At 35.6% G+C, this 27,712-nt stretch overlaps 1 protein-coding gene across 1 annotated transcript; it reads right to left on the reverse strand.

Moving 5' to 3' along the window:
- On the reverse strand, nt 1-27,712 carry LOC118752177 (mediator of RNA polymerase II transcription subunit 15-like). Its single transcript, XM_036487034.1, has 9 exons — nt 27,346-27,712; nt 27,059-27,168; nt 7,616-7,691; nt 7,431-7,524; nt 7,210-7,328; nt 5,099-6,207; nt 1,552-1,708; nt 836-1,388; nt 1-793 (listed from the first exon to the last, which is right to left on the reverse strand). The coding sequence occupies exons 3-9, from the start codon at nt 7,635-7,637 to the stop codon at nt 1-3; spliced, it is 2,847 nt and encodes a 948-aa protein (XP_036342927.1). The 5' UTR covers nt 7,638-7,691; nt 27,059-27,168; nt 27,346-27,712.

The following is a 27,712-nucleotide window of genomic DNA, read 5'->3' on the forward strand; positions in this document are numbered from 1 at the left end:
TCATTTGACTTTGCGCAATCGTCTCAGCAGATTTGTTATATCGTTCGGCAGACGGCCAATGCTGCTCAGTGGCACATCGTAAGAACTGACGCCGGTGTAGGCACCACCGTCGTCGCCGAGCGCTTCTTTAGACGCGCTAGAGCTATCAACATCCGCAGCCGCGCCCACATCCATGCGTCGTTGAGCGGTTAGCGTTAGTGCGGTCGGCGCCGGTATGAGACCGACGGTGAGCGCGGGCAATTGAATATTCACATGTTTATCGTGTTCGGGTGGCACAATACTATTGCTGAGAATGGCGCTGGGAAATTGTTGTTGTGCTGGAGTTGGACTCTCAAAAGTGGCGCTAGCAGCTGTATTGCCAAGTGGAGGGAATTGTGGCAGTTGTGGTTGTTGCCGCTGATTGAAGATGCTGAAGAAGTTGCTTGTAAATGGTGATGTTTGTTGTTGCTGCTGTTGTTGAGGATAATAGAATTGCGTGGATGTCGACTTTTGGGGCTGATATTGTTGTTGTGATTGTGTTTGTTTTTCTTGTGCATATTGCTGACTTTGCTTGTGCTGCGACACTTGCTGCTGTTGTTGTTGATAATGCCACGATGTCGATTTTTGCTGCTGCAACGCCAGCTGTTGTTGCTGCTGTGGCGCTGCATAAATTGAATTTCCACCAAATTGTTGCTGTATCGACTTAGGCGCTTGTTGTTGTTGCTGCTGTTGCACTTGTGGTCGCGCATTTATCGTGAACTGTTGGAAATATTGCTGTTCCTTCAACTGCTGTTGCGCATACTGCTGCTGCTGTTTTTGTTGTTGTTGAATCAGCTGTTGCTGCTGTATTTTCTGCTGCTGTTGCTGCAATTGTTGTAATTGTTCTAGTTGTTGCTGCTGCGCTAACTGTTGCAGTTGTTTTTGTTGCTGCTGAGTTTGCTGAAATTGCTGACTAAAGTGCTGACTAAATTGCTGTTTTTGTGCTGGTAACTTTTGTTGTTGTTGTATCTGTGATTGTGCAGGATTCGTTGTTGCCGTCGCTGCGACAGCTTGGAAGTTGGATTGCAATTTTTGGTTGTATTGTTGCTGCGGTGGCTGCACTATTTGGTGCCGATTGCGCTCGCTTGTTGTTAGTTTTGTTGCTGTATTCGTTTTCGTATAACTCGTAGTGGTTTGTCCGAATTTCTTCGTGAGGAAATCATCAAGCGCCACATAAGCCGTATTCGTTGTTGGCTTGATTGTCGGCTGCATCACCAGCGACGAAATAATAGAAGACACTGAATTCGGTGCGATGCGTTGACCTTCCGCGCGCGCGATTACAATGCGCGGCGTTGGCGAAGTGGGCACATGCGCGTTTTTTATCTGTGACAATTGTTGTGTACGCTGCGGTGGCGTTAGCTGGGCGGGAGCTGCAAAGAGGTAGAGTGTACATAGTTGAAAGACGAAAGTTTTCTTTCAGCGCAATGTTGGTGTGAGTATGTGTTCGTATGTGCTAATGCGCTAAATGCTCAAGCTGTAGAGTGTGTGTGTTTTAAACATATAAACATTTTGCTTATGAGCGCGCAAACTCACCTTGCGGCGGTAGCTTATTATAACTCTGCGTTACCGAGTTACCAATGGCACGCGCATCACTGTCCACCGAAAGTGAGCGCGACATAGCGGCGCTCGGTGCGGTCTGGTAGGCGACTGCGGTGGAAAGTCCACTAGATTGTTGTTGACTGCGGAAATTCTGTAAAACGGAATCATCAACAATGGCGCGTGTTAGCTTGTCAAAGTCGAGAAAAGTTGTAGAGTCATCTTGAGTGGTGACAGTGGAAGAGGAGGAAGACAGTGAAGGAGAGTCGGAGAAAGAGGATGCGGCATTAGGCGCAGAAGATGAAGATGAAGTAGAGGATGAGGACATGGAGTAAGTGACCGACGTAGGCGGCGCGTTTAGTGATTCGGCGTGTGGTTGATTTTTAATTGATGAAGTGGAGTAGGAAACAGAGGAAGTTATAGATTTTAGCAAATGATCAAGATTCGGCATTGGATTTGGTGAGTTAGCGTCGCCGCCGATCGGTGCTGATTGCTCAGGCAGCGTTGTCGGCGCTGCAGTGGATGTTGTCGTACTTGTACTCGTTTCGCTCTTTGTTGTTACCGCATTAGTAGCACTAGTCTGCGTTTTGAAATTGGAAAAACGATTTCGTATACGTTTCGCGATGCTGCGCGTTGGTTTGCTCACTGCGCGCTGGTTATCGGCGATGGTAGTTGGCTCAGTGCTAGCTTTGCGGTTTACTTTAAAGCGTCTTACACTATTACGTGCACTCCCCCTAGTTGGCGCACCATTGCTGCTGTCGTCCGCCACAGTCGGACCGCCAGTCGTGCTGGTGGTAGTAGTGCCGCGCTTGCGTGCGCTATCCCTGTCGTAAGAATTGCCGCGCGCGTCATAACGCTTACCGCCGCCTCCCAATTCTTTGTCGGTGTTACGCACTGAGATATTTCTGCTCGTTTCCGATGTTTCAATATCATTGTTGTCATTGCTATTGTCATCATCACCAACAGGCGCAACTGTTGTTGTTGTTGTGGCAGCAGTGCGATTATTTGCCGCGCCGAGTCGCGACAAGCGCAATCGGCTGGCTGCCACGCGCTTCAAATAACTACGCGTTGTTGTGGCGCTAGTGCTGGGCGATTTTGTTGTTTCTGTTGTTGTTAGCTTTGCGCGCTTCTCATAAACTATTGGTTTAGCGGTTGTGCGCTGCTTGTTAGCAAAACGACGATAATTGCGTATGCGCTCCTGAAAACTACCGCCCTCGCTCATGCTCGCCAACACGGTGGTGCTGGTCAAAGGCTGTGCGGTTGTTGTGGTTGTGGTTGTTGTCGTTGTAGTCGTTGTGCTGCTTAGCGCTTGCTGTGCATCGGCGTCGGTTGCGTTAGCATACGCACTGACCGTTTCATCATCGACGTATATGAAAAGCGCTCCTCCATCGCCAAAGGTTGGGTCCAGTACAGCGCTATATGAGCCATTCGCTCGTTGAGCAGTCTCTTCTGCATTGCTGCTATCATGCTTGGTTAACTTCACACCAGCTAACAACAGCTTTGCCGCCTGATTTTCCACATCCAACTTTTCTTCATCCAATATCGGTGGATAAGTTTTTATATCCGCATACTCTTCCGAGGGTATTGCAGTAGTGCTGCTATGTTCTGTTGCCGGTTTCGGAGGTGGAAGAAGTATTTTCTGCACAAGAATAGACTCTACGTCAACCGCGGTAGTGTTTTCTTCATTTTGTCCGACTATTGAGTTCTCTGTGGTTGTGTCAGTTACCTTTGTCGGTTGTGTAAGGTGCAGCATAAGCTCTGAATCTTCTGTCGTTGGACTGGTGACTTTATCAAAATCTTTGAACTCAAATAGAGTGGGTTCATCAGCAGTTGAAGTCTCCACATCGCTCGCAGTCTCTGGCTCTGGTGGACTAAGGAAGCCGTAATCCAAATTGAGCGGAACAGTGCCAACAGAATTTAAATAATATCTCTCTGGATTCACATTCGAAGATGCCGTTGTGGTAGCTGTAGGATTTTCAGTTGTCCCATAATCATTTGCACTACTAAAACCTTGACCTGGTTCAATTATTTCAGCCGCCATATCAGCATCAAGTTTAGCAGCTGCTTCGTTTTCTACTCGTATTTCGGCCGGCTCGATGGGTGTAGGAGTGGTTGTCATAAAGGTGAATTGTATAGTCTCATCAGAACTCTCATAAACGGTACCGCTTGAATTTTTTGCATTTGGTTTTTGAGCTATGAACTCCTTCGTATCTTTGTAGGTATCATCGATTGGCAGCTCATTCGGCTTCAAAATTACTTAATCGGAATTCCGAGTCGCACGCGCGCATGTGTTGTTTAGGAAAATGAGGCCGGTGATAGCGTTAGCGATGAATACAATGTTGGTGTTTCAAGTGTAGAGTAATGAAGTTGGTGAAGAGTAAGAAGCGATTATGGAAAATAGACGAGAGCAAGAAAGAAAAAATAGAATGTAGAAACAGTGAAGGAATGATATAATGTGGGTATGGCTCATGATGCAATAAAGACTAAAACGAATATAAAGACACGAAGCCTAAGAATAAAGTTAATATTTATTTTTATAAAAATGTCTGCAATATGACACGAACTAGAATTGAATTAAAATAAGCTTTACTTCTGTAGTAGTTAAAGTCATTTTGATATTCGAAGTGCTATATTTGATAAAAATTCTTCGGGGTCCTTTAAAAAAAAAACTAGAGAAGCGTTCGAATTTCGACAGTAGTTGACGCTTTTATAGTTGCACGTAAAATAAGAATTGGAGCATAATTTTAGCAAAATATTAGTATTAAATGGTAAAACGAGTGCACAAAATACTAAATATTAACAAACATGGTAAAATACTAGATTGTTAATTCATTGATAAATTTTCATACTGTAATAAGAAACATTTATTGGACTAAAAAGTAGTGGGTAGGCGCTGGGGCCAATGGTAACTTTCTGTTACCGACCTTGCATGATTGTAAGCAACATAGAGGCCGAAAATAACTCCCGAAGCATTGTACGGAGGATGTATCAGACTAGGCCGAGAATCGGTTATTTATTTAAGTAAAAAATGTGAGTAGAAACTGTGGATAATGGTATCTATATGAAGCTGAGGATACGTTGGAACAGGCTCAACGCACTTCGAAATGCCATCAAATTATAACTTAAGAGTGTTTTATTATATGGCAAATGAAAAGTGCATTTCCAAAAACTTCATAAATTTAATGAAGGACATATTTGCACACGCAGAAGTACATAGTATGCTTTTAGGCACTTGGTGTTAGTTCTATAATCCAGAAACTCTAGTAATCAAGACTCTGACTGTCTGGATTAATAAGATAGCACTGTATCTCTTATAAATACGTATGTAACATACAAAGGGTTATAAAGGTTATAATTTTCAATTCACCTATTTTATATTCACTGCCTAAAACTATGCGACAATTTTATATCATTTCACGTTATAAATAATGAGAGTCCGTTACGAGATACATGATCGGGCTTTGTATTTTACGAGCAGCTATTTCTAATTCCCTGCATATTTCCGTCTTTTTCATGCAAAATTTAATTTTAACAATACACTTACCGTAAATCGTATCGTACTTGCCGTCTGTTTCGGCTTCGCATACTCATATGGTGGTCGTTTAGCACGGTCACTTTGCGACGAGAAACCGCGACTTAGAAACCTGAACGAGCTTTTGTTCTTCGACGGCGCTGGCACTTGATAACCAGAAATGCTAGGATCCAAATCATCAGCGACTTCCTCAAGCAAGTTATTTATGTTGGCTGCCAAAACGAGATCTTCGTTGGGTTGCCGCAAGCTCTTAACATAGTCCGGTGCAATAACTTCATCTGCGGGCAATTCGGTGAGATCATTTAAAGCAACATTTACTTTTTCGGCAAAATTCTGCTGCTTTTGATAACTCTTGGCGTCACTCGGTGCCTCCGCTATGATATGTGCTGTGTCATGCATGAAACTCACACCCGGATCAGAGGACAATTCACCCAAACTATTCACGTACACATCATCGCCTTCCGGCTTTGAGGCGCTCTTCACTTGAGTCACCTGCGTTATCTGCTTCGCTTGCGTCTTGCTGCGTACCAGCTCAGCACTATTGCTGTTTTGACTCTTTGTTTCGTTGCGTTGCTGTTGCCGTTGCTGCTGCAATCTTTTACGTTGTTGAGTTACAACATCCCCCAACTGTGTTTGCTGTTTTTCGTTGTAGTTCTGTGAGACAGACTCGACAGACTCGACAGGCGCGCGTGTAACTGGCTGCTTGCGCGCTAAATATGCGCCTTGACTGCTATCGCGTCTAGATTCCTGCACTGCATCACTCTCGCTAACATCCAGTCCACTCTCCGCCAACTCTAGTTGTTTCTTGAGCGTATGATGCGATGTTTGTAGCACGACTGGCCGTTGTTGAAGTGCTTGTGATATCGTTTTCATGGGATATTCCATCATTTGACGTACCCTCTCCAACATATCAGAACTGCTGCCGATTCGGTTCGCACTATTTTTGCTAAAGTATTGTTCGGATTCATCGCAATTGACGTTTCGATACCAGTCGCAAACGAAATTTTTCTGACTGAACAGTGTGCCGTTGGGACATAAGAAGCCGAAGCCATGTATACTGCGTGCGGTGTGAGTACAAATGCGGAACACTTGACAGCGGGTCTCCATGTCTGCGTAGTATCCTGAGGGAGAGAATGAAAATATAAAAATTGTATTTGTTAGGAGGGCCACCCCATAAGGTGAAGTCCTATCCATCACCACCACACCATGTCGTCATCAATTACGACAGCGCTGATGGATCTGCCGATCGACTCGATAGTAGTGAAGAAGAGTGCGATTATTGTCGATGCAAGCATGATTGAAATTGAGGGATTAATTTTCTGCGGAAGCTATTAAATCAAAGGCATCAATTTTCGAAGAAGAGTGTTTATACTACTGAATGAAAGTGGAGATTAATAGTTTATTTCCACCAAGCCTTAACTGCAGTTTATGCCTATTGGGAAAAAGAGATAATAACTGGAAGGTAATTCTTCTTATTAAGTACAAGCAATCGGAAGCAAAAAGTAAGAAATAAACTTTATTGATCACCCAATGTGAACGTTCTTTGAGTTTACCTGAGCACTTAACTGCACTTAAGTCGCTGGTGGAAATGGACTATTAAACACTATGGTCGTGCCATAAAAAACGACCAGCTAGAGTTTAGCTTTGAAGTAACCACAGATTTACTATAGATCTAACAAAGAGGTAAGGTATGCAATGGCTGTTTAAACGGTTTTTTTTTTTTGATATTCTTCTAACAGAAATACCCTTCAGAGCCTAAGTGGAAATGAGCAATGGCGAATTTCTCTTTGAAGTTAAACTATTCCAGTACTTCTCAGTATATGGCCAAAACCCATAAAGGGTTCGTCTGCTTCTTTTATTTCGTGATGACTAAAATACCGAAAAATTAATTTGAGTAATCACTAATATAATCTTTAGATGCTTACAGTGTTGAAATGAAAGTGTGCGTCTTGGTTTTTTTTTTAACAAAAAACCTAAACGAAGGGAAATGGTTTTTATCTAGAGCTCCTTCATAAGAAAGCAATCGACTACTTTATCTCTACTTTATCTTTAACGGACGTTTCAACTAACTAATTTTATTGTACTTTTTTTTTGCAAAGACTTAACTCACTTTTTATACTAACCTTCATGCTTTCCTGTGCACTCAAAACTCGTACTTGGCACCTCGCTGTAGATGGGATAATCGACTTCAGGCTCGCCTGGTATTGTGTGACGCAGATCGAATTGTTGTTGTGTATTGCCGCTGAAAAGAAAATCAATAAGATATATATATATATTAGTTAATTGGCAAAGTGGTTGCTTATATAAAAAATTAATCCGAATTTTGTTTTAGTGCAGCTCTCACCTCATATAATCATTCGATGTTTCAGCATCTTCGAAGGCACCCTGCGCATTGCAGGCGCATACCAACGCCATTGACAGCAGCCAAAACGGTAAAGCTACAATTTATTTATTTTTTTTTTATAAGTATAAAGCAAGTTTAGGCAGAAACCCTCTTTATTTATTATACATATATATTTATTTATTTACCAAACATTTTGGGTTTCCTCATTTCTGCTCTATCACTGCGCTACTCCACTCTAATTGGCCACACGCTGATTAATCGCTGCAATAAAGAGTTTCAAATTAGATAATGTATAAAAACATGTGTAAGCTTATTTGCTACAAAATCCGTTTCATTGATTAGTTACACTCAGTATTATAAATACAAAATTAAAAAAAAAAAACAAAAACGACGAATGATAAAAAGGTTACAAATGCGCATCCGCAACGACAACCCAGCATGATTTTTTATTATCTAATCATACAACAAATGCAATGACCCAAAAAAGAAATACTTACATTTAGAAAAGTAAACAAAACAAAACAAAATAGCAAGTTCAAGATAACTTTTTCCAAATAAATATGTAAATTTGGAATGATTCAACCCGAAGTAAAATATGCGCAGAGTCAAAAGCGTACAGTGAATCATCTACATACATATGTACATATGTATATTGGTGTATGTGGGTATGTGTATGATGTAAGATACATATGTATGTATGGATCTATGTAAACTACCTTTGTGTGGGACTAGTTATTTTCACACCAACGCCTATGACTTTGCATCATCATCACCGTGGCACGTAAGACCTATAATCTTATCAATATTTCTTTTGTATAGTCCTTTCCCTCCACACCTCTAAATCTTTTCCACTCAGCTAATATATATTTTTTTTGAGTTTTAAATATGCTGGAAAAGAAATTAAATTAGCGTGACAACTCTTTTACAATTGCTTAATATAATCAAAAAATGTGGCAAAGAAGGGTGAGTTTACAGTTTTTTAAAAACAACTTTGGTTTATTAGCATACAAATTTGAAGTTAAGTGATTATAATTATGCGTGCATTATCCAGCTTTTTTAGCTACAAATACCTATAATCGAGTCTTGCAATAGTAATAAACATAGTTTTTTGTACTATAGGGAAGGGGGCCTGTAGATTCAGGGAGCTAGTGAAAATAGTGAAGCGGTAATACGACCGAAGTTATTAAAGAAATGAATATACAAAAAGGACAGAACAGAAGTGTAACTTAAAATATAGAAAAAACAAAATAGAGAGTTGCCACCTGCTTGAAATTTTCACTTTAAATAAATTGACAATGGATATCAAAAGAAAGCAGTTTAAGAAGGCTTACATCCGAAAATATTTTTGTGGAAGGTTGCCAACTGTTAAGCAATTTTTAATTCAATTTCATTGACAAGATAAATTAAATATTGCAATATGGGTATCAAACTAAAGAGGTATAGAAAAATGGATTGCTTAAAATATTAATAAAAGGCTTACAGCTGAAAATATTTATGAGGAGATCTGCCACCTGTTTGAAAAATTTTATTCAATTTAATTGCTGAAAATAATTAAATTTTTTTGAAGCAGGTTGCCACCTATTTGATAAATTGAATTCAGTTTAATTGATAACATTAACTAAATATTATAAGATGTGTATCAAATGAAAGTATTTGGGAAATCTTTGATTCAGAAATATCTTCAACTAGCAAAAAATCTAGAAATATTATATAATACTGTAGTATTACACAAAATCACAAATAACAAACAACAAAAAAATGGATTTTCACTTTTTATGGCGCAACAAAGCACGCCGGGTATTTGCTAGTAAAGTAAAACAAATATTTTCAAAATAAACTTTTTAAATATGAGCCAAATCGGACTATAAATACAGGTTTTCCAAATATCTCGACACCTGCAAATTTTTTCGTTTATTTAATTATTAGGCAATATACACGAACTATAAATACGGGTTTTCCATATATGCATCTCGACTCCTGCGCCACCTAGCGCATTAATTCATCTTTCGTTGTCTTTGAGTTGTGAGCTAGGCTTGACATTTCAAGGCATTGATTACAAGATTTCACGCAAACAAACCTACATACTTACAATAGTATTCCAAAACCGTTTTTCGAGTTTCGATTTTGAAATTAAGAAAAAACGGATAAATCAAATTTAATTTTACTTAGTTTTCAAACACTGAAAATACTTATTTGGACGTCATCACCAAAAATGATTAGCAGAGAGATCGCTTTCATTTACAAAAGAGCAAAGTAAAAAAAGTACACAGATGCTTTTTCGAGACAGACAGACAGACAACAATTCTAAAAATTGTTGATTTGGTTTATGTAGCTCTACTAAAGACCTAACATGTTAATTTTTCTTTAATATCTATAATGTAAAGATATCGGCCTGTTACATTTTTATTATAAGTATATATTTCATTTATTTTGTAAATTTAATTCCCTAAAATTTTTCAAACAGATGGCAGCGCTTTTGAAAAATATCTTTGGCAGTAAACTTCTAAACCTTTTCAGGTTGATACCCATATTGCAATATTCAATTTTTCGTATCAATTAAATTAAATTAAAATTTAAAAGCAGTTGGCAACCCTCAAGAAATATTTTCAGCTGTAAACCTTCTTAAAGCTCTTTCTTTCGGCAGCCATATTGCAATATTTACTTTTTCCTATCAATTTACTTAAACTGCAATTTTTAAACAGGTGGCAACACTCTATTTTTTCCGTATTATAAGTTAGACCTCTAGCAATACACCGGTGAAAACTGCATTCAATTCCATGCAACAGTTATCGAGTGATGCGCGTACAAACATACAGACAGACAAAAATTCTAAAAATTGTTGATTAGGCTTCCGTTTGCCCTAATCGGTCTGTTACAATTTTATTATATGTATAGATTTCTCAGAATATACCTTTATCCCACAACTTAATACATTTTATTTTATTTTCTGTTTACTTTTTATTTCTGAATATTTTGAAGCTTATTCGCTATCAGTTATTGAAAAAAATCCTTATTTGCGTAAAAATTTGTTTGCGAAATTCGAAAAAACAACTGACAACACACAACGCCCACTTCAACGCCTTTGAATAAGCGGAAACAAAAGAAGATACACATTACCATACAAAGTGCAAGTAGCAGAAATGTTGAGGAGTTCATATATTTCAACAATTAAAATTAATAGAAATAAATTAACAAGCATTCCACAAAACCATAAATTATTCTCAATTTTTAGTGAACAAACAATTGAATCAACTGAGTAGCCACTTCAGAATATAAAACAATTAAACAATTGTCAGTCGTGCACAGCAATATAAAAAAAAAATATCATTTAAGTACTTGCAACTAATTACTTGTTCTACTGAGAATAAAAGCCGTGTCATCATTCTTCCACGCGCCTTTGCAATTTTTTGGAACGAGGCCTAAAGCACTAGCAGTACATATTTCTTATAACATTTTTTATAATAAAATTAACATTTCATTAATTGGTGCACCTTGACTTTATCGTAGATAGATACTTCCTTCACACAATTTATTCAATTGATTTTTCTTCACACCTCGCTAAGGTCAATACTCTCATTATGTGAGCAATTATTTTCATCATAAAATTAAAAAAAAAAAAAAAAATTGTCGTTATCAATTCTGCTTTGCATATGAAAATTTGGCCGGCGGCGTTTTTAATTACTTGAAATTATATTATTAGCTAATGAATAAATTAATCATTTTATGTTTCCAGGTTATGTACATATGTAGTATAAAGCAATTGGCTCTGCTCATTAAATGAAAGACTTAAGGCACAAACTTGACTATCAAAAATTGGTATGCATACGTGATTTATATGAGCATTCATAGATATATACAAAATTTTTAATTGATAGAAACTTCGGCTTTTTGATTGCATATTTTTAAAATATTTAACGTTCTGCCTTATTTGGAGTGAAATAGTTGAGGAAAATTTTGTATTTTTGTTCTCGCTATAATGAAGTGATACGCTTCATTTGAGAGCTATTTTAAAAATCAATTTTTAGTTTAATATGTCCATCATAAATAAGTATGTTTTCTTTTATTAGCACGCCAACTAAACTTTTTTATGACTTACTCATACCAAACTTAGTGTGCCATTAATTTTGGTATATCAATAGTTTTTGAAGCTAATATATTTGTTGGCAAGCGCATACTAAACCTCTAAAGTGATGTAGAGTAGAGCGTGGGCATAGGCATCTTTACAAGTAATGATTTCACGATATACATAACTAGGTAAATATACATATGCACCTGGTTGTAAATTTACAATGCAGTACTCAAACACCTAGCTAAATTTCGATGAAATTTTGAACTATGAGTTCTTGTTTGGTCTACAACCCATTTGTAATGGCTATACCCATAGAGAAATATGATCTACGCATACATACATACATATGTATATGTCGAAATAAAAATTTAAATATTTTATCTATGAAAAGTTCCTGGATGAATAGACAAGACTTACGAAGAAATTAAGGATATTCCTTTTAAATTTATAATTTTTATTCGTTTCTTTTTTTTTAATCCGAAGCCTGGCATAGCGCATACATGACGCCTGTGCGTTCTGTTTCTAGCCTTCGCTTTGAGCTCCTTCCAGCTTAACCTGAGTAGCTTCGCCTATGGATTGACTGTTCTTCTCTATGTTCCACGGTGTCTGCCGCAAGGCCTGCTTCTGTCGATCAGGGGATTCTCCACTCCAAAGTCTTCTTTTCAATACTACCGTGTCCTTTACGTAAAGGCTTAGCTTTTTGAAAAACTTTTCATTTGAGTTTGTTCTAGGTCAAAAGGCAGTATTGAGAGCGCATTGGATTTGAAAAGCGTAATAATTAAGTTCAAACTCAGATTGTGGTTTCGCCATAACGTGTCAGTGCCGCTACTGGAGGCCACTTTGATGCCAAGGTACATATGTTAAATTCTTGCTGGTTTCAAGAGTTTGGTAGAAGACTAACATGCCACCGCACCGCAATACTTCGGTAGCATACTTAGAACCGTGGTCTCAGGCCTACCGCCTAAGCGTCTCTGTGCAGCGCGTTGCTCATTTTAGACAGATCAGAAAGACAATGCCCGAAAAGTATGTCGTCAGCGGAGAGAATGTGCTGCAGTAAACTGGACATGGACCGCAGGGCTGGGAATGGCCAACACATGCCCAATCATAAACAGAAAGAACCCCGAGCCGCGATGTGAATTTCAAAGACCTCAGGCAGCTTCTCTCTGTGAAGTACATGACTGCTGGCTTCGTCTTATTTAGATTTAGCGACGATTTTTTCGGACACTCCTCTACGACGCAAGATGTGATTTTTGTAAACTCTAGCTCCATCTTTTAAACGTCAGTGTCAATGGTTGACATATGAAGGTAGGTCTACCACCCATTCTTCTCTGGACGAAAACCATACAGGTATCCTTGTATTGATTTGCTAGACCTTAAATCAACTGTGGTTCCATTATGCTGGTATGTTTTTATTTCACTGAGTATTTCCGCGTATCCGAATTGGTGTTGTAATTTCGCAGCATGTCATCCGGCTACGCAACTTTTAACGAATCGAAAGACTTGACAAACTAAGTTACCTCCATTTCTTCAACATTGTTAGTAACATTTTTTCCCTGTACACGAAGCCAATTTGTGACTTGGATACTTCCTAATGTGTATCTATCAGAACCTCAAGATACTCATGACTAAAGGCCGTCCAAATGCTGTTTGCCTTCAAATACTACCCACAGTCACATCGTATATACATAGATAGTATTTTTCGAAGCTTTGACACCTAATTTGTGAAATTGAACGTTCATTTCAGGAACTCTTTTTTTGCAACTTGGGTTTGTCTCGATGCCTCGATGTAGATATTTCAAAGCCCTTGGTTAATCAGTGATCAAATGATTTACCATCATATCGGTATTTTAACGAGTTTGGAAAATTTTAGTGATTTGTTACCTAATTAGATTTGTTTGTACATACATACATACATACATACATACATACATGATATGTACTTATATTGTATGCATAACTGTTTAAAATTTAAAATCGTTTTATTATAAACGATCAGATACATATATCTCAAAGGTGTGTTTGCTTGCTTATTCGCTTAATGGAAATTTAAACGTTTCCTAATGATCTTCAAATATTTCCGTGTAATCAAAAATTTTAATTCAATGAACTCGCAATGAGTACAAGAAATTGTATAACAATGGGCCTAACAATGCTTGGCACGCGTAGAAAATTATGTATATGTACCGTAGTTAGGAAAAAGTTTTGTATAATTGAAAAAAAAAAAAAAATGTATATTCATTTGGAAGAAAATATGTATGTACGTACATAGGTTTATATAATAAATTTGTTTTTAATATTTTAGCTGCCCTATATAAAAGTTACATATATAAAGAGCAAGGAGAAGGAGAGAGCTAGGAGTCTTGCCTAGAGTAATTATTTCCCATGCCTACCTGTGTTCCCCCCTGTCCCCAAAGTCGCTTTTCTAGCCCAAAGTACAATGAGCTACGTACATATGTATCTATGCAGCAGCGCTCTAAAATCGGTATGCGTTGCTACTGCATGTAGTTTAATAGTTGCAAGCTCATTGTTGACAGCGCTTGATTAGCTACATAGTTTCTTTTCTGATGATTTAACTACAAAATGGTAATGAGCACAATGAGTTGTGCCAGACATACTTTGTTAAATTATCCACAAAAATTTGGAAAAAGCCGCTCAATTACCCACATTCAAAAAAAAAAAAATAGTGCCACAAAATTGCCAAAAAATTCAAAACATACAATCAGGGTATATACATAAATGCGTAAATGCCTCGTAACGGTGTAAACCTCGTAAATAAATCGGTTTCCTGTACAAAATTAAGCAAGTTTACGAGGTTTACGAGTATTAAAATTTTAACATTCATTCGGGACCTTAAAAGCCGATTAGAATTTAAAAAAGTTCGCCACATCAACAAATTAGTTTCCGTGTTTTTAAAACCCAGGATTTTGAAAAAATTTCCACCTACTGAACTTTATTCTATTTAGCCGAGCTTCTCCTCTGATTTATGGCGTATGCTTTGATGTTGTCCTACAGTTTTACGACTAGGAACGGCGATTGTGATTTATCAGAAGCTGTTTTCCATGGCATAAATACACTCGCAGGTTCGCCATTGCCTGCCGAGGGGCAACCGCTATTAGAAACAAAAACTTTTTGTTTTTTTTTATTTTTTGTTGTTGGGTTAAACCGGGTTTGAACCCAGCTCCGGAGGAGTGGTAGAGCGCACTGCTAACCACTACACAACAGCAGGCGCCGAGTCTTTCTGAATTATGTATATATGTATGTATTAGGGCGATACTAAAAAATAACAACATCATGGGGAACCCCTTTATTTTATTTTAGGGACTAATAGCCAATTTCACGCAAGTAATGCAACACAACAAACATTTTAATTTTTCAAGCTTTTATTAAGTTTCATGTGTGCGTACTCAAATTTTGGCATACATTTTTATCAATTTCCCGATGAGTTAAAGACTTTAAACTTTTATAAGTTGGTTATTTTAATCAATTGATAAATTTTTTCTCCAGGGTAAAGACATCCACATAAATTTCTAAATCAAAAATTAAATTTTAGGGGTCAATACCAGGGTTTGAAAACAATTTAACTTTTTTAATCCCAAAAAGTGGAAAAAATTTTATTTTGGCCAGCTTAAATTCCGCGAGTTTATGATTTTATAGGAATAAGTTTCAATAATACGCCAAATTGATCAAATTTCAAGTCAAATCTTTGCTAAGTTTTGGCGTTTTTTTTTAATAAAAAAATTTTTTCGATCTCTGAGAGCGACCCGTAAAATTTTGTTACGAAAGATGTCTTTATTTCGTACGTATGTCAAAATAAAAGGGAATCCCATGCAAACTTTTGATGTTGATATTTTAAGGACCACCGTTGTATTAGAGGTTTACGCCGACAGCCTTTGCGGCGGCGGCATGGACAACTTCAAAAAGAATCGGCGGCGGCGGAGTTTCATTCTCCCCGAACCAGTTTAACTTTTCGTTCCCATGTATTTACTATGGGCGAATGAAAGATTTTCCGGTGAATCTTTTCTCGGGCGAAACTCAGGATAAGACTGAATTTTTCTCCTATTTATATTTCAACACATGATACAATCATTTTTAGAAGGTAGTTTCACTTCTTCTTCTTATCCGCCATGTTAGCTATCTGACAGAAAACGTGTTTCGTATTTTTTGTTGTACCAACTTTTTCAAAAAAAAATCCAGCTTTTGACGTTGGAAAAATAAAACAAAAAGAAGCCGAACATATAAGTAGAGAAATTTTCGAATATTTTGTAATAATTTTCTTCATAAAAAATTAACTGCTGCTTTCGTGGATATTGCAACACACGGAATAGATGTAAGGACACAGCTATAAGAGCCACCGCACACCACAGACTTTATCGGCCACCTATTTAAATTATAGGGCTCGCTTGAAATATGTACATGAAGATGTATGGAGGTGCGCACATTACACCAGCTTAATCGCTCTGACCAATAAGTTGGGGTGCAATGGAAAGACTAGCGACCACATCTAAATTGGCGTTATATTGCTGTTATATTTTCATTTTTATGATTTTTATTCATGTGATTAGCAGTGGCAAAAATGTATGTACAAAATACGTATATTTATATTAAAAATTAAATGATCAGTTATGAAACATATAAATCTTTACATGTTTTGTTAAAAAATATCTAAAATAACAAGCGATAATCCCCAAGTTCTATATCGTAGCAGTGGCCACATTGCGTTTTTGTCACAGACACGGTTTATGTCAAAAATTTTGAAGTGAAACTACCTTCTAAAAATTATTGTATCATGTTTCAACATCAGTTACAGTTGAAAGTATTCTTTCTGATTCAGCGTTTGTATAAATTGAGTACAATTTCAAATTTGTTATTATAATTTTTTAATACTATAATTTTACTCTACATCACATCATCAGAGCCGAACTGGTTCTGTACTAGAGAATTTAGAACCATGACTAGAGCGCGTTAATTTTCGTTTGCATCAGTTTGGATAGAGATTTAGTATGGAACTAGAAATTGTATTCACTAGTTCGCCGTTTCCCTGCAGGGTAATTGTGTAGGAGTGCCAAATATTTTTAGTAAAATTTTTGCTTCAAAATATCGCTCAAATAGAGTGATTACCCATAATCTGGCATCACTGAACAGAACCTGGCGGCAATATTTGATCTCAAAAAATTACGTAATATTAAACCGAATTTGTGTTCAATCATTTACAATGCAAAAGGGCAATCAAAATCCAGCAGCCAGCCACAAATATTGCTTTGTAATTGAGTAGATATGAACTCATTTACCTACTACACCCGCTTGCACTCGGTAATATACAAACACACATATACATAAGTATGTATGTACAAAAGAAAATTGATTGAGGTAACTTATAGTGTAGTTATCTGATTATTAGCGCATTTTCTTGTGCATTTCAATTGTGCATTCAACAGTTTAAATTTTTTACGCTTAATAAGGTTTTACTTATGCTGTTGGCCAAATAGCTGATATCAGTTTATAATTACTTTATTCTTATACACACATATTTTTTTGCTCTCAATGCGTTTCTTCCTTATTAAAAACATTATTTTGTATTTTTGCATAGTGTATGTGCTAATATAAATTTAAGTGCATTCGCTGGCTTACCGAACTTAATATTGATTGTATATGTATGTAAGTATGTATTTTATTTTATTTGTTTCTTTGCCCGCCAGTCACTCTAGCTGTCTATTTGTCGTTTTGAAGGTCATTGTCAAGTTCGGCACTTGAAAAGTTCCAACAACAACTTTGAATGCTGCTCTTAAAGCCAATCGCCAACAGGCAATGATGACTGGCAACGGTATCAATAAATGTAAGTAATTGCTGCCGTCATCGCTTTTAGCAGCGCCAATAGCATCTTTAAAAGTAGCTTCTGCATTATATGTATACTTATTTGAATGTAAGTGTAATCGTCTGCTTTAGCTAATCAAAATCGTTAAAAGAAAGTAGTAAACCAATAAAAAATAAACAAGCAATTATAAGCAAAAAAAAAAAAACATCCGACTTAAACGTTCATATAAAAATTAGGGGTACCGTTAATTTCGTTAATTTCACGTGGCGCAAAGTTATCCGGTAACATACATATGTATGTACTTAAAAAAAATAACAGGCCCCCCTTCGTTTAGCGGTTCTACTGGACAAATTTAGAAACCAAAAACACCATTGGAAAGGTAGTTTTCTGTATTTAGATGAAGAGAATTTTTGTAGTTTCAAAATTGATTGAATATGACGGCCAGAATCGCCGTACAGTGTTCTATTTTAGAAAAAAATGGACAAAATCAAATATCTCAAGAATGAAGAGAAATAGCGAAATAAATGTAACGGTATTTTAAAGCTTTTGAAATGGAGAAAAATAGATGGAGGAAAAATTGTCTCGTTGGGTAAAAGAATTGCTTCGACCTCAAAATTGACCTTCAAAAGAAAAGTTTTTTGAACTTTAAAAAAATTTAAATACGTTTTTTTAGTTTTTGCGACCACGGAAATGGAATTCTTGATGCAAGAACAATAAAAATATATATTTAGAAAGTTTAAAAGGTTCATACTTGGTTTCTTAATTTTGAAGGTAGTTTTAGAGGCCAAGGTAATTATTTCATTTAACGAGTTTACTTTTGGCAAATTCTGCATCTCAAAAGCTTTAAAATATGAAGCTGATTGCTAAGACAATTACAAAGACAACATTGTGCCAAATACGAAGACGACGACGAAGATAAATGCGAAGAAAAATACGACACCAAACACGAAGGCAGCGACTAAAACGAATATGAATATGAATGCGTAGACTAATACGAACACGTATATGAAAACAGCGAGTAAAACGAAGACGAAACAATCTTCGGAACCCTTAACCCGTTCGGTATAAAGGAAAACATGCTTCCCAAATGATTTCTCCACTCCTAAGAAAAGAGTACACATCATTTTAAGGTTTTTGGTAATATGGCTCATTTTTATTTATGTAACTATTTTTATTAGAAAAACTAGAAAAATTTATATTTTTACATTTTTAGCGAAAAATTGTTTCTACAAAAAAAACACGCTTTAAGACAACAAAGCTTTAGATAAAACTTTTTTAAAAAATAGAAGTAAATTTTAGAAAAAATATGTTTTCCTGAAAGCAATTATCTTATCTATAGAAAAATATTTTTTTACAGAAAAATGCATTGCTTAGAAAAATATTTTTTTTAGGAAAAGAATGCAGTTCTTAGAAGAATATTTTTTTTACCGAAAGCAAAAAAAAAATTTGGAGGAAATTTAATTGTAAAAAAACAGTTTGTTTCTTTTCGCTTTTTTAAGAAAAGTCAGATTTTCTCATTTCTTCGCGTATATTTTCAATTGTAGGCTTACGGTCCCGAAAGGGTTAGAACAACAAGAAAAGCGACCGAATTTCGGCAGTAACTGCCACTCCTTGTGTATTATTAAAACAACGATTTATTAATGGTAATCTTATAAAATAATTTTTACAACTAAAAAGTTGCGAAACACATATTTCGATGATTGTAATCGCTGATTGACAGTAATGAACAGTCTGCTGGGGCTAAGGTTTATGGCGAACACATTGAATTCAATGAACATTTTTGGAGGAATGCCTTTTTAAAATATTCGTTAGTTAACATTCGATAATATACCGTCATACCGAAATTGTAAGCAAAATCTCAAAAAAAAAAAATATAAATAAATTTCTAGCCATTTTTGGAGCACCATAAAACATCCCGTCATCGACATTTAGTTAATGCCTTATGACTTCAGTATGAGAAGTTTGATCTGCAGCTATAAAACCTATGAGAAAAAGTACAAAAAACAATTGCACTCAGGATGCCAAAAAACACACTTCCAACTTCTCGGCCGTGGACGAAATAGAAGAAGTCTAGAAAATATAGTGGGGTCACTAATTTCCATACTCGGCCATACTTTACACATAAAACCAGCAAGATTTAGAGCGAGGTTTGAAACTCCCCAGCCGACAATCACTGGAAGCATCAGACATTTCTATAAAATCATGAACAAGATCCAGATGGACGTCAACGTTGCACAGACAGATCATACGCGACATTCACCGAGAAACAATCACCACTTTTAGCCACTCTCGTGCACGCCATCAACGGAACTCAGCCACCATCCATCGCATACGAAAAGCTTCAACTGCCATGAGAGACTAAGGTTTGGTTACTGTAGCAGGTCAAAACTTCTGATTATTCAAGCTAATCTAAAAAAAAACACATTGATTTTGAGTTGTCCTTCATTATTGAATGACCATGGCACACAGAAGTTATCGAATAAGTTTTCCATGCTTAATCTTCAACCTTAATTAGAGTGATGAGTTTTTGGTGTCCAAACAGAGATTAGTTTTTTTTTGTTTTTTTTAGATATCACTTCAATGAAGAACTTTTTCCATTGAGCTTCTATTCAAACTCAAATTGGTTCATTAACCCATAACCAAGCCTTAGAAAAGGCAATGCATTTGTTCCAACTGATTTGCTACGCTTATCAAATCCAAATGCATATACTATATAATCAAAGTTTAACCGCATCTAATTACCGACGATGTCAAAGAGTGATTCACTTTCAGGTTCGATGGTATAAATGCGCGAGAACACAGCAGTCTTTACGTAAATAGGTAGTACTATGCAGATGAATCACGAGGTCGTTTAAATCAATTGAGCACACTTATTGCCGCATCGAGAAGATTTTGAAATTAAAAAAAAGTGCAATAAGAAATAGCTTCAATAAAGCTGGGAACACGAACATAAATATATTTTAGTTTAATAGCAATTAAATAAACAATGGTTATTGTGGCGCGATCTGGCAAGCGCTTATCTACTTGTATGCGTAGCATTTAAATTTGAGACAAGCGTATGTATGTGTATTCAAGACGAATTTATTGCTTGTCAGGTATTTAGAATGCCATTTAAGTGAAGGGCCCCGGCTTGAACTGAATTTAATAGTAAAAAATGTGTATGAACTAGTTTATCTGTGGGAATTCCTCACGGATTCACTGAGAGCACTTGAAACTACTAAATATGCTGTTGCCAAAAATGGTTTCAAGATTCTGATGATTTACAATTTGAAGTGCACTTCAAGCATGTGCGCCATATTATCGTATTTAGTTAACAAATAGAGTTTGTTATTTTAGAAATAAAACTACTTCGTTGGAAAAATAAAGCTTATTTGAAGTTATCTTAAGGGTGTAAATGTCAAAACAACTTACGTAGTTGGTAAAGAATTCAATAAGTACATATAGGTACGTACTAGGGATGTTAATCTTTTTCGCTTTTTACGATACCGAGATTTTCGGGATTTCGTTATCACAATCTCGGTTTTTAGATATTTACTACTTCTAAACAACTTGAATCGAAACAATTACTTCTATATTGTTTGAGAAGCTCTCCTATCATATAAAATAAATAATAAATAAATGGGTTTGAAATCTACTTTTTTTATTTAAAGTGACGTTTTTATTTTTTCTCTCTGACATCAGGATTTATTTTAAATGACTTTGTACTTTCAAAGATATGATTAATTCCAAAAATTATTTAAAAAATTCAATGCAATGTAGAATAAAAATACCTGTACCAAATGCAAGATGATATTTCTTTAGAAATAAAAAAAAATAATTTAGATTCACAAGGACGAATAGGTAATTATTTAAGCTGATAAAGTTAGTATGACGAAATTCGAGGATGCTAACGAGTTCATATAAGTCCTTACATATAATTTTATCAAAAACAAATATTGCGAAATCTCAATGATAAAATTTTAAAAGGACATTTTCAATACTTACCAGTCCTTATGCAACAAAAAATTCAATCTGTTTAAATTCTACAGAATTTTACCTTTAGTTTGATACCCATATTTCTTCTCTAAGCACATTTCACTACAACGCATTCGCTCCACGTTTTTCATTTTCAATTTCATAGATTGTTTATAAGGACTTTTGCTAAAATTTCAAAATCAAAAGTTATCAAAACAAATTCTATGGGACTGAGAAGTATTATTTTCTATTTTTTAGTCCATTTATAAAAGCGTTGTATATTAAAAAGTTTTTTATATTATTTATTTGAATTACTGTTGTCAGAGTGGGAAACTAAAAACGAAATTTTACTATATTTGGCCCGTGGTTTCACGAATATATTAATTTTTTTGTGTAAAATTTACCATCGCACGCTGCCATATGTATAATGAGCAGGGAACGGATTTTATGGAAATTGCCTTTTTTTCTGCTAAAGAGATAGAGTATATTCGATTAAGAATGTCCACGATTTAGCTTTCCCTGATTCCATATATATATATACATTTGACGTTGCCTTTTTTTGCCTTTTTTAAGATATTTGCCTTTTTTTTGCCTTTTTTAAGATATTTGCCTTTTTTGCCTTTTCTACCTTTAAAAAAGTGATTACAGCATTTACAATTGTTTTTTTTTAAGATTAAAAAATATACACATGCCCATGCGGCTTATAGAAGCGCAGGGACCTCTTGCCAAACTGGTGTTGAGAAAATTCAAAGCGGTTTTCTCAGCTAACGTAGGCTTAGAGACAATAAGGGGTGTGGATAAAATTGTAAAGGGCTAGGAAAACGCCCTTATTCCTGATAATATGAACGTTTCAAACGTTCCATATTTAAATTGGGCTCCACTTGTATCACCTTACGTCGAGCGCACATTTAGTACATTCAAGGCTTTTCTTCGCGAAAATCGAATGAAAACGCTGCCAGAAAACTTCAAAATGCATCTTGTGGTTCAATGTTACTACAACTATACAGATTAAAGTTTTATGAGTTAGAAACTCGAAAGGATAAAATAGTCAAAGATTCAAAGTACAAATTTTTCATATAATGAAACTAGTTCATAGTTTTTCTCTTTTTACTTGTAATATAAACATTTCTAAAAAAAATATATTTTTTTATTGTTCTTCGTATTTTCTGTCGTTTTTTAGTCCCTTATTTTGCTTTTTTTGCAATACCTTTTTTTTTGCCTTTTCCTGCCTTTCTCGCTATTTTATTTTGCCTTTTTTTGCCTTTTTTACAATACCTAGTGCCTTTTCCTGCCTTTTTCGCTATTTTATTTTGCCTTTTCCAGCCTATTTCGTTACTTTATTTTGCCTTTTTTATAGGTTTTTAGGTCCTAAAAATCCGTTCCCTGATAATGAGTTAGACATTTAAAAAAAAATAATTATTAGATAAAAAAAGAAATATAGCCAATACTGGCCAAGAAACGGAGTTTCTATTATTGCCATCAGTGCAAATTGCAAATCACGAAAATCCCGGGATTATTTGCCAAGAATGCAGGGATTTTCGGGACCTAAAAAGGCCGGGATTCCGAGCCTAGTACTTACATATACACATATGTATGTATGTAAGTTTGTTTATTTACGTAATTCGATAAATCGAATGAAGATGGTCGTGGTGCTATGCGTTGTTCCATTGACAGTAAACCAAATCAGAGCTTAACGGGCTGCCTTCACATGCTTTAAAATCGCGCTTTAGTTCTGCTTTCTTCTCTTGTCATGCTAGCGAGATTTTCCAGCACGTGAAGATGGCCGATAATGCGAGTAATAAAATAAAATACATGGCGCTCCACGTTTTTCTGAGTATTTGGCCGACTGTGGTCAATTGTGGTGTGCGTGCATTTATGTTCGCACAGTTTTACGTTCCGTCCGAATGACAGATGTTTATGTGTGAGAAGCTTTTTCATTGCAAAATTTTAAGAAATATAGTTTTTGAATGTTGCTTGCACCAGCGCTCGAACCTGGGTCGTACCGAGTGGGAGTGCGCACCTCTAACCACTCGGCTAAGGCAGTAGAATTGCAGAAAGAATACCAACTTTAGTAAACTAATTCTTCACACAAAGGTGTTATGTAAACACAAGTTATTGGGTGCTTATATCTGGCAAATGAGCAGCGCATGTATACACCCAGTAGGGAAAGAAACTAGTTTAAACATCGATATTCAACCAGTATTTTACCCACCACAACTAGTTGAAGATCTGACTTTCTTCCTTAGAACGAACTGTTGACTTTAGCATGGCGACGTCCTAGGCATCAATCAATTATCCGACTCTGCATTTGATTTTCACTACTTTAAAATGCATTTGGCTTAAAGAACTTCAAAGTCAGTTTGTTTCGTTCGCGTTTCGCGTGTTCAAACACGCTTTCGTTCCGTACTTCACAGACGCTTTTCATATTTCCAAGACACAAACACAACTTTATTATTACTTCCACATGTTGTCTCTTTTGGGATTCCAACCCGGACTTTCTGGAAGGCATCTTTGACGCTCAGCTACAACCAGACATGTAAATGTGCTTTCAGATGTTCAGTTTGAATTGTGTGCGAAATGTACTTGTTAATTTTTTTAAATATATTTTATATTTAATCATTTTTACGAACAGTTGCCGCAGTGAAATCCGTTAGAGTAAACACAATTGCGGCGCACGACGGCTTCTGTCAGTTGCCATTTTGGTTTGAAAAATTATCATTAAAATTAAATATTTTTTCGGTGCGTGCGTAGTGGTCCAAAAATGCACGGGAAATTTAAAAGTCAGAATTGTAATGCTCTCACCCCCTAGGATGCTTATGTATCGAACAAAAGTATACCCCTATTTTTTTTTTAAATCAAAAAATATTTAGAGGTCGCTCAAAGCGCTCAAAGTTTTCCATGTACTTTTGTATGGAAAACAACAACTTTTCGTAGGAATAGTATATTATAGTACAGTAGTATCTTAAAAATAAATATTTTTCTATCGAAAGAATCTGTTTCTCTGCAGGAGTTTCCCAATAATAATATCCAATTGTTAGTTAATCATTTTTGCATCGCACCTATAATTTATAGGTCCGCCAAAAACTCACAAAAACCCCGAAAAATTCAATGGGGGACCAATAAAAAGTCGTTAGTATTAAAAAATGGTTAAATAAATAATTGGGTATTACTATGTAAAGTCTCCTGAAGAGAACCTGAGTTTTCCGATCGAAAAATATTGATTCTCAAGAATTCTATACTATTTCTACGAGAAGTTGTTTTTCTTCCATACAAAAGTACATGGAAAACTTAGAGCCCTTTGAGCGACCTCTAAATATTTTTTGATTTCAAAACATTTCGATATAGAAGTATCCTAGGGGGTTAGAGCATTACAATTCCGACTTTACAGTTTTTGGACCACCACATAGATTTTCTGGAAATATGGATGAAAACATTGGCAAACTTGGGAAAATAATAAAAATTACTACAATCAACATTGTGCCATCCCCGCTGGGTGGTAAAAATATAAATAAATTTAAATCAACCGAAAAACGTCGGTGATAAAAAGGCTACCGCCGCAATTATGAGCCATTCCATATGCCTTTGTGAGTTTTAATTTTGACAGCAGTTAACCGTCATACGAGACTTTTTAATTAACTCCATAGTGACTCCTTCTGCATTCTTGCGACCATTTTTAATCACCTCCAAAATATTTTCTATATGTTGACCAACGGTAATGCGGTCTAGTTATTGTCTTCATTTGCAAAATGTTTGCTGTATGTTCCAGCAACTTTGAATATTTAGCAATTGTCATTAAAGCAATGATGAACATCGATCGGCCTTGTTATAGCAGCACGTAAATAATTGATACGCAGACTTTCTTGTAGAAAAGTTTCCCTGAATTGACAACTTTTCTAAGGCTTTCTCAACTTCAGAAAAATTTTCTGAAAACTTCCTGGTAGCTTTATATATTTCCGACCATCTTGTTTCACACAAACGTGATATATTAGGAGCATACTTCTTGAGTGTCGTTGATTCGCTAAAAGCAAAGCTGTAGGGGGAGGGAACTGCCCTCTACCCTCTGCCCCTACCTGGCTACCCCCTTGTGTGTATCGTTGCCTTAATCCACAAAGACCCTAACCAGCAAATTTTGGATAAGATTATTAAGTTTTGATGGTTTCTCGTTTTTTGATCTGAAAAGTGTATGCAATGAGCTTTTTTAAAAGTTTTAAACATATGTATATTTTTACTGTTCTTGCCTAAAGGTATCCATTTCTATGTTTTCAATAACCGGAAAATATATTTTGATTTTTTTTTTTAAGATCACTGCCTGCCGTTTTCAAGTTAAAAATAAAAAAAATTCAAAATTATTACTATAAGGATTTTAATCCTAGCATAGCTACGTGTAGTCTCTTCACGGAAAAATGTCAAAAATACAATTTTGAAGTGAAATGTACATTTGACGTTTTTTTATTTTTATATATACATATATCAGAGAAGCAGGGGCGGATCCAGCGGGGGGGTTTTGTGGGTTAAACTACGTGTCAGTCAGTGGCGGACCCACGGGGGGTGTTTTAATACATAGACGCCATATTATACAAACATATGCGCCATATTAATATACACCCCGTGCGTCGGCCACTGACTGACACGTAGTTTAACACCAAAAACCCCCCTGCCTATAAACTTTTGAATAAGATTAAACAAAAAGCGTCCTTTAGCTGTTCCAAAAAATATTTTTTTTTTATAAATTAAAAAAGGTAACTCCCAATGAAATAAATAAAAATATACATATGTATGTATGTGTAAAAATTAGTTTTTTATTCTTTTATTTAAAAGAACGGTTTTTGAGATATCGAAAGGAAAAAGAAAACCTGGCAACTCTCCCACGAGTAGTTCGAAAATAAGGCCTTCTCAAAACCATATCGATTAATATTCATATTGTAATAATTAATTTAACTTATTAAATAATTTGAATTTAATTGTATAACAGGTGGTAGCCCATTTCAAAAAAATAAAACCTCATTGCACATCTAAAGGTCAAACTCTTTAATTTGTCACCTAATTTTTGAGAATGGAACGCACTATATGTACCTACAGTGGGGAGCAAAAACGGATACATCGTGATTTTTGTTAAATAATTGCAAGATTTTTAAAGTTAATTTTTTTTTTGTTATTTTTTTATTAAAACATAGTTCTTGCTTTAATCGAAACCATATAAATAAAACTTTCAAATTTTATACAGAGCTTAGGAAAATACAACAAAATTTTACTAAACTTTTGAACTTTTTAATCTAAATTTTAATAAAGTTTTTGTGTACGCAGTTTTATAGCCTGTTAAATTTTAGTGTATCGAAAAAGTGCAAAAGGCATTAGCAAAAAAAATTATTAAAAATCAATGCGATATTTCAGCCGCATTTTATAAAAATTCAGATTAAAAAGTTCAAATTTTTAATGAATTTTTCCAAGATCTGTATAACGCTTGAAAGTTTGACTTGTATGGTTTTGGTTAAAACATAAACTATTTTTAATAAAAAAAAAAAAAATAACTTTAAAAACCTAGTCAATATTCAATAAAAATCGCGATGTACGCATTTTTGCTTCCCCCTATAAATGTTGAATTGCAAATTGCTTTACAGTGAAAGTATCCGGATGGAAGTTATCAAAAAATTCAAGTTCAAATATTCATTTCAATCCGTCCATAATTATATTTTTGAAACACTTTTTATGGAAGGAAAACACTGTGCGTCGATATGAAAAGTAATTGCATTGCTTGAAATTCGAAGCATTACATACTGACGTTCTAACACATACCTGGATCCTTAACTTTCCTTTTCGGTGTTTTGTTTTTCAATTTTTATAGAAGCAATTGATGCAACGTTCACACACACACAAGTTTAGTCATTCAAGATGGAAGTATTTGCCTGAAAATAGTTAATTTTTTACTCTAGTCGTTTTAATAATTATACTCTTAACAACACTGTCACAAAGCACACAATTTTTTCATTTCTTTAGATTTTCTGAAATTTCGTCAATTTAATTGATTTATTATTATTTTTTTTTTAATTTTGCGTTTTTGAACAATATATTTAAAAATTCACCTCGCTATTTTGTGAAGATAAAAATTCGTATAGTTTTTTTTTCGTAAATTGGTTACATAAATCGGTCAGGCACACCTAAACCATTTTTAATAACCAACGCACGAGTCAAAACGTTTTTGGGCAGCGTATGCGCGCGAGCTATTCAAACTGTACCGGCGAAAATGCCAACTTGGACTGAACTGAAATCTTCAAGTTAACTGAAATATTGGCTGAAGACGTCCGACAGATAGAAGCGCACCAAATACGCCAAATGGAATGGAAATGCCAGTACAATCAGAAGATACAAGAACAACAACAAAGGGAGAAGCTGTATCAAACAATTTGGCAGCAACGATATCAACAACGGCAGCTGCAGCAACAGCAGCAA

Source organism: Rhagoletis pomonella, unplaced genomic scaffold, assembly GCF_013731165.1.
Source record: "Rhagoletis pomonella isolate Grant_MI unplaced genomic scaffold, Rhpom_1.0 Rhpom_scaffold_01287, whole genome shotgun sequence".
In the NCBI taxonomy this organism is placed as follows: Eukaryota; Metazoa; Arthropoda; class Insecta; order Diptera; family Tephritidae; genus Rhagoletis; species Rhagoletis pomonella.

Excerpts from the sequence above, each read along its gene's own strand:
- LOC118752177 (XM_036487034.1), bottom strand. The coding sequence starts at position 7,637 with ATGAGGAAACCCAAAATGTTTG. Across the intron at positions 1,709-5,098 it reads CAAGTACGATACGATTTACG|AATTTCCGCAGTCAACAACA; the intron begins GTAAGTGTATTG and ends TCCGTTTTACAG. Across the intron at positions 794-835 it reads CAACAATTGCAGCAACAGCA|ACAGCAGCAGCAGTATGCGC; the intron begins GCAGAAAATACA and ends ACAACAACAAAA.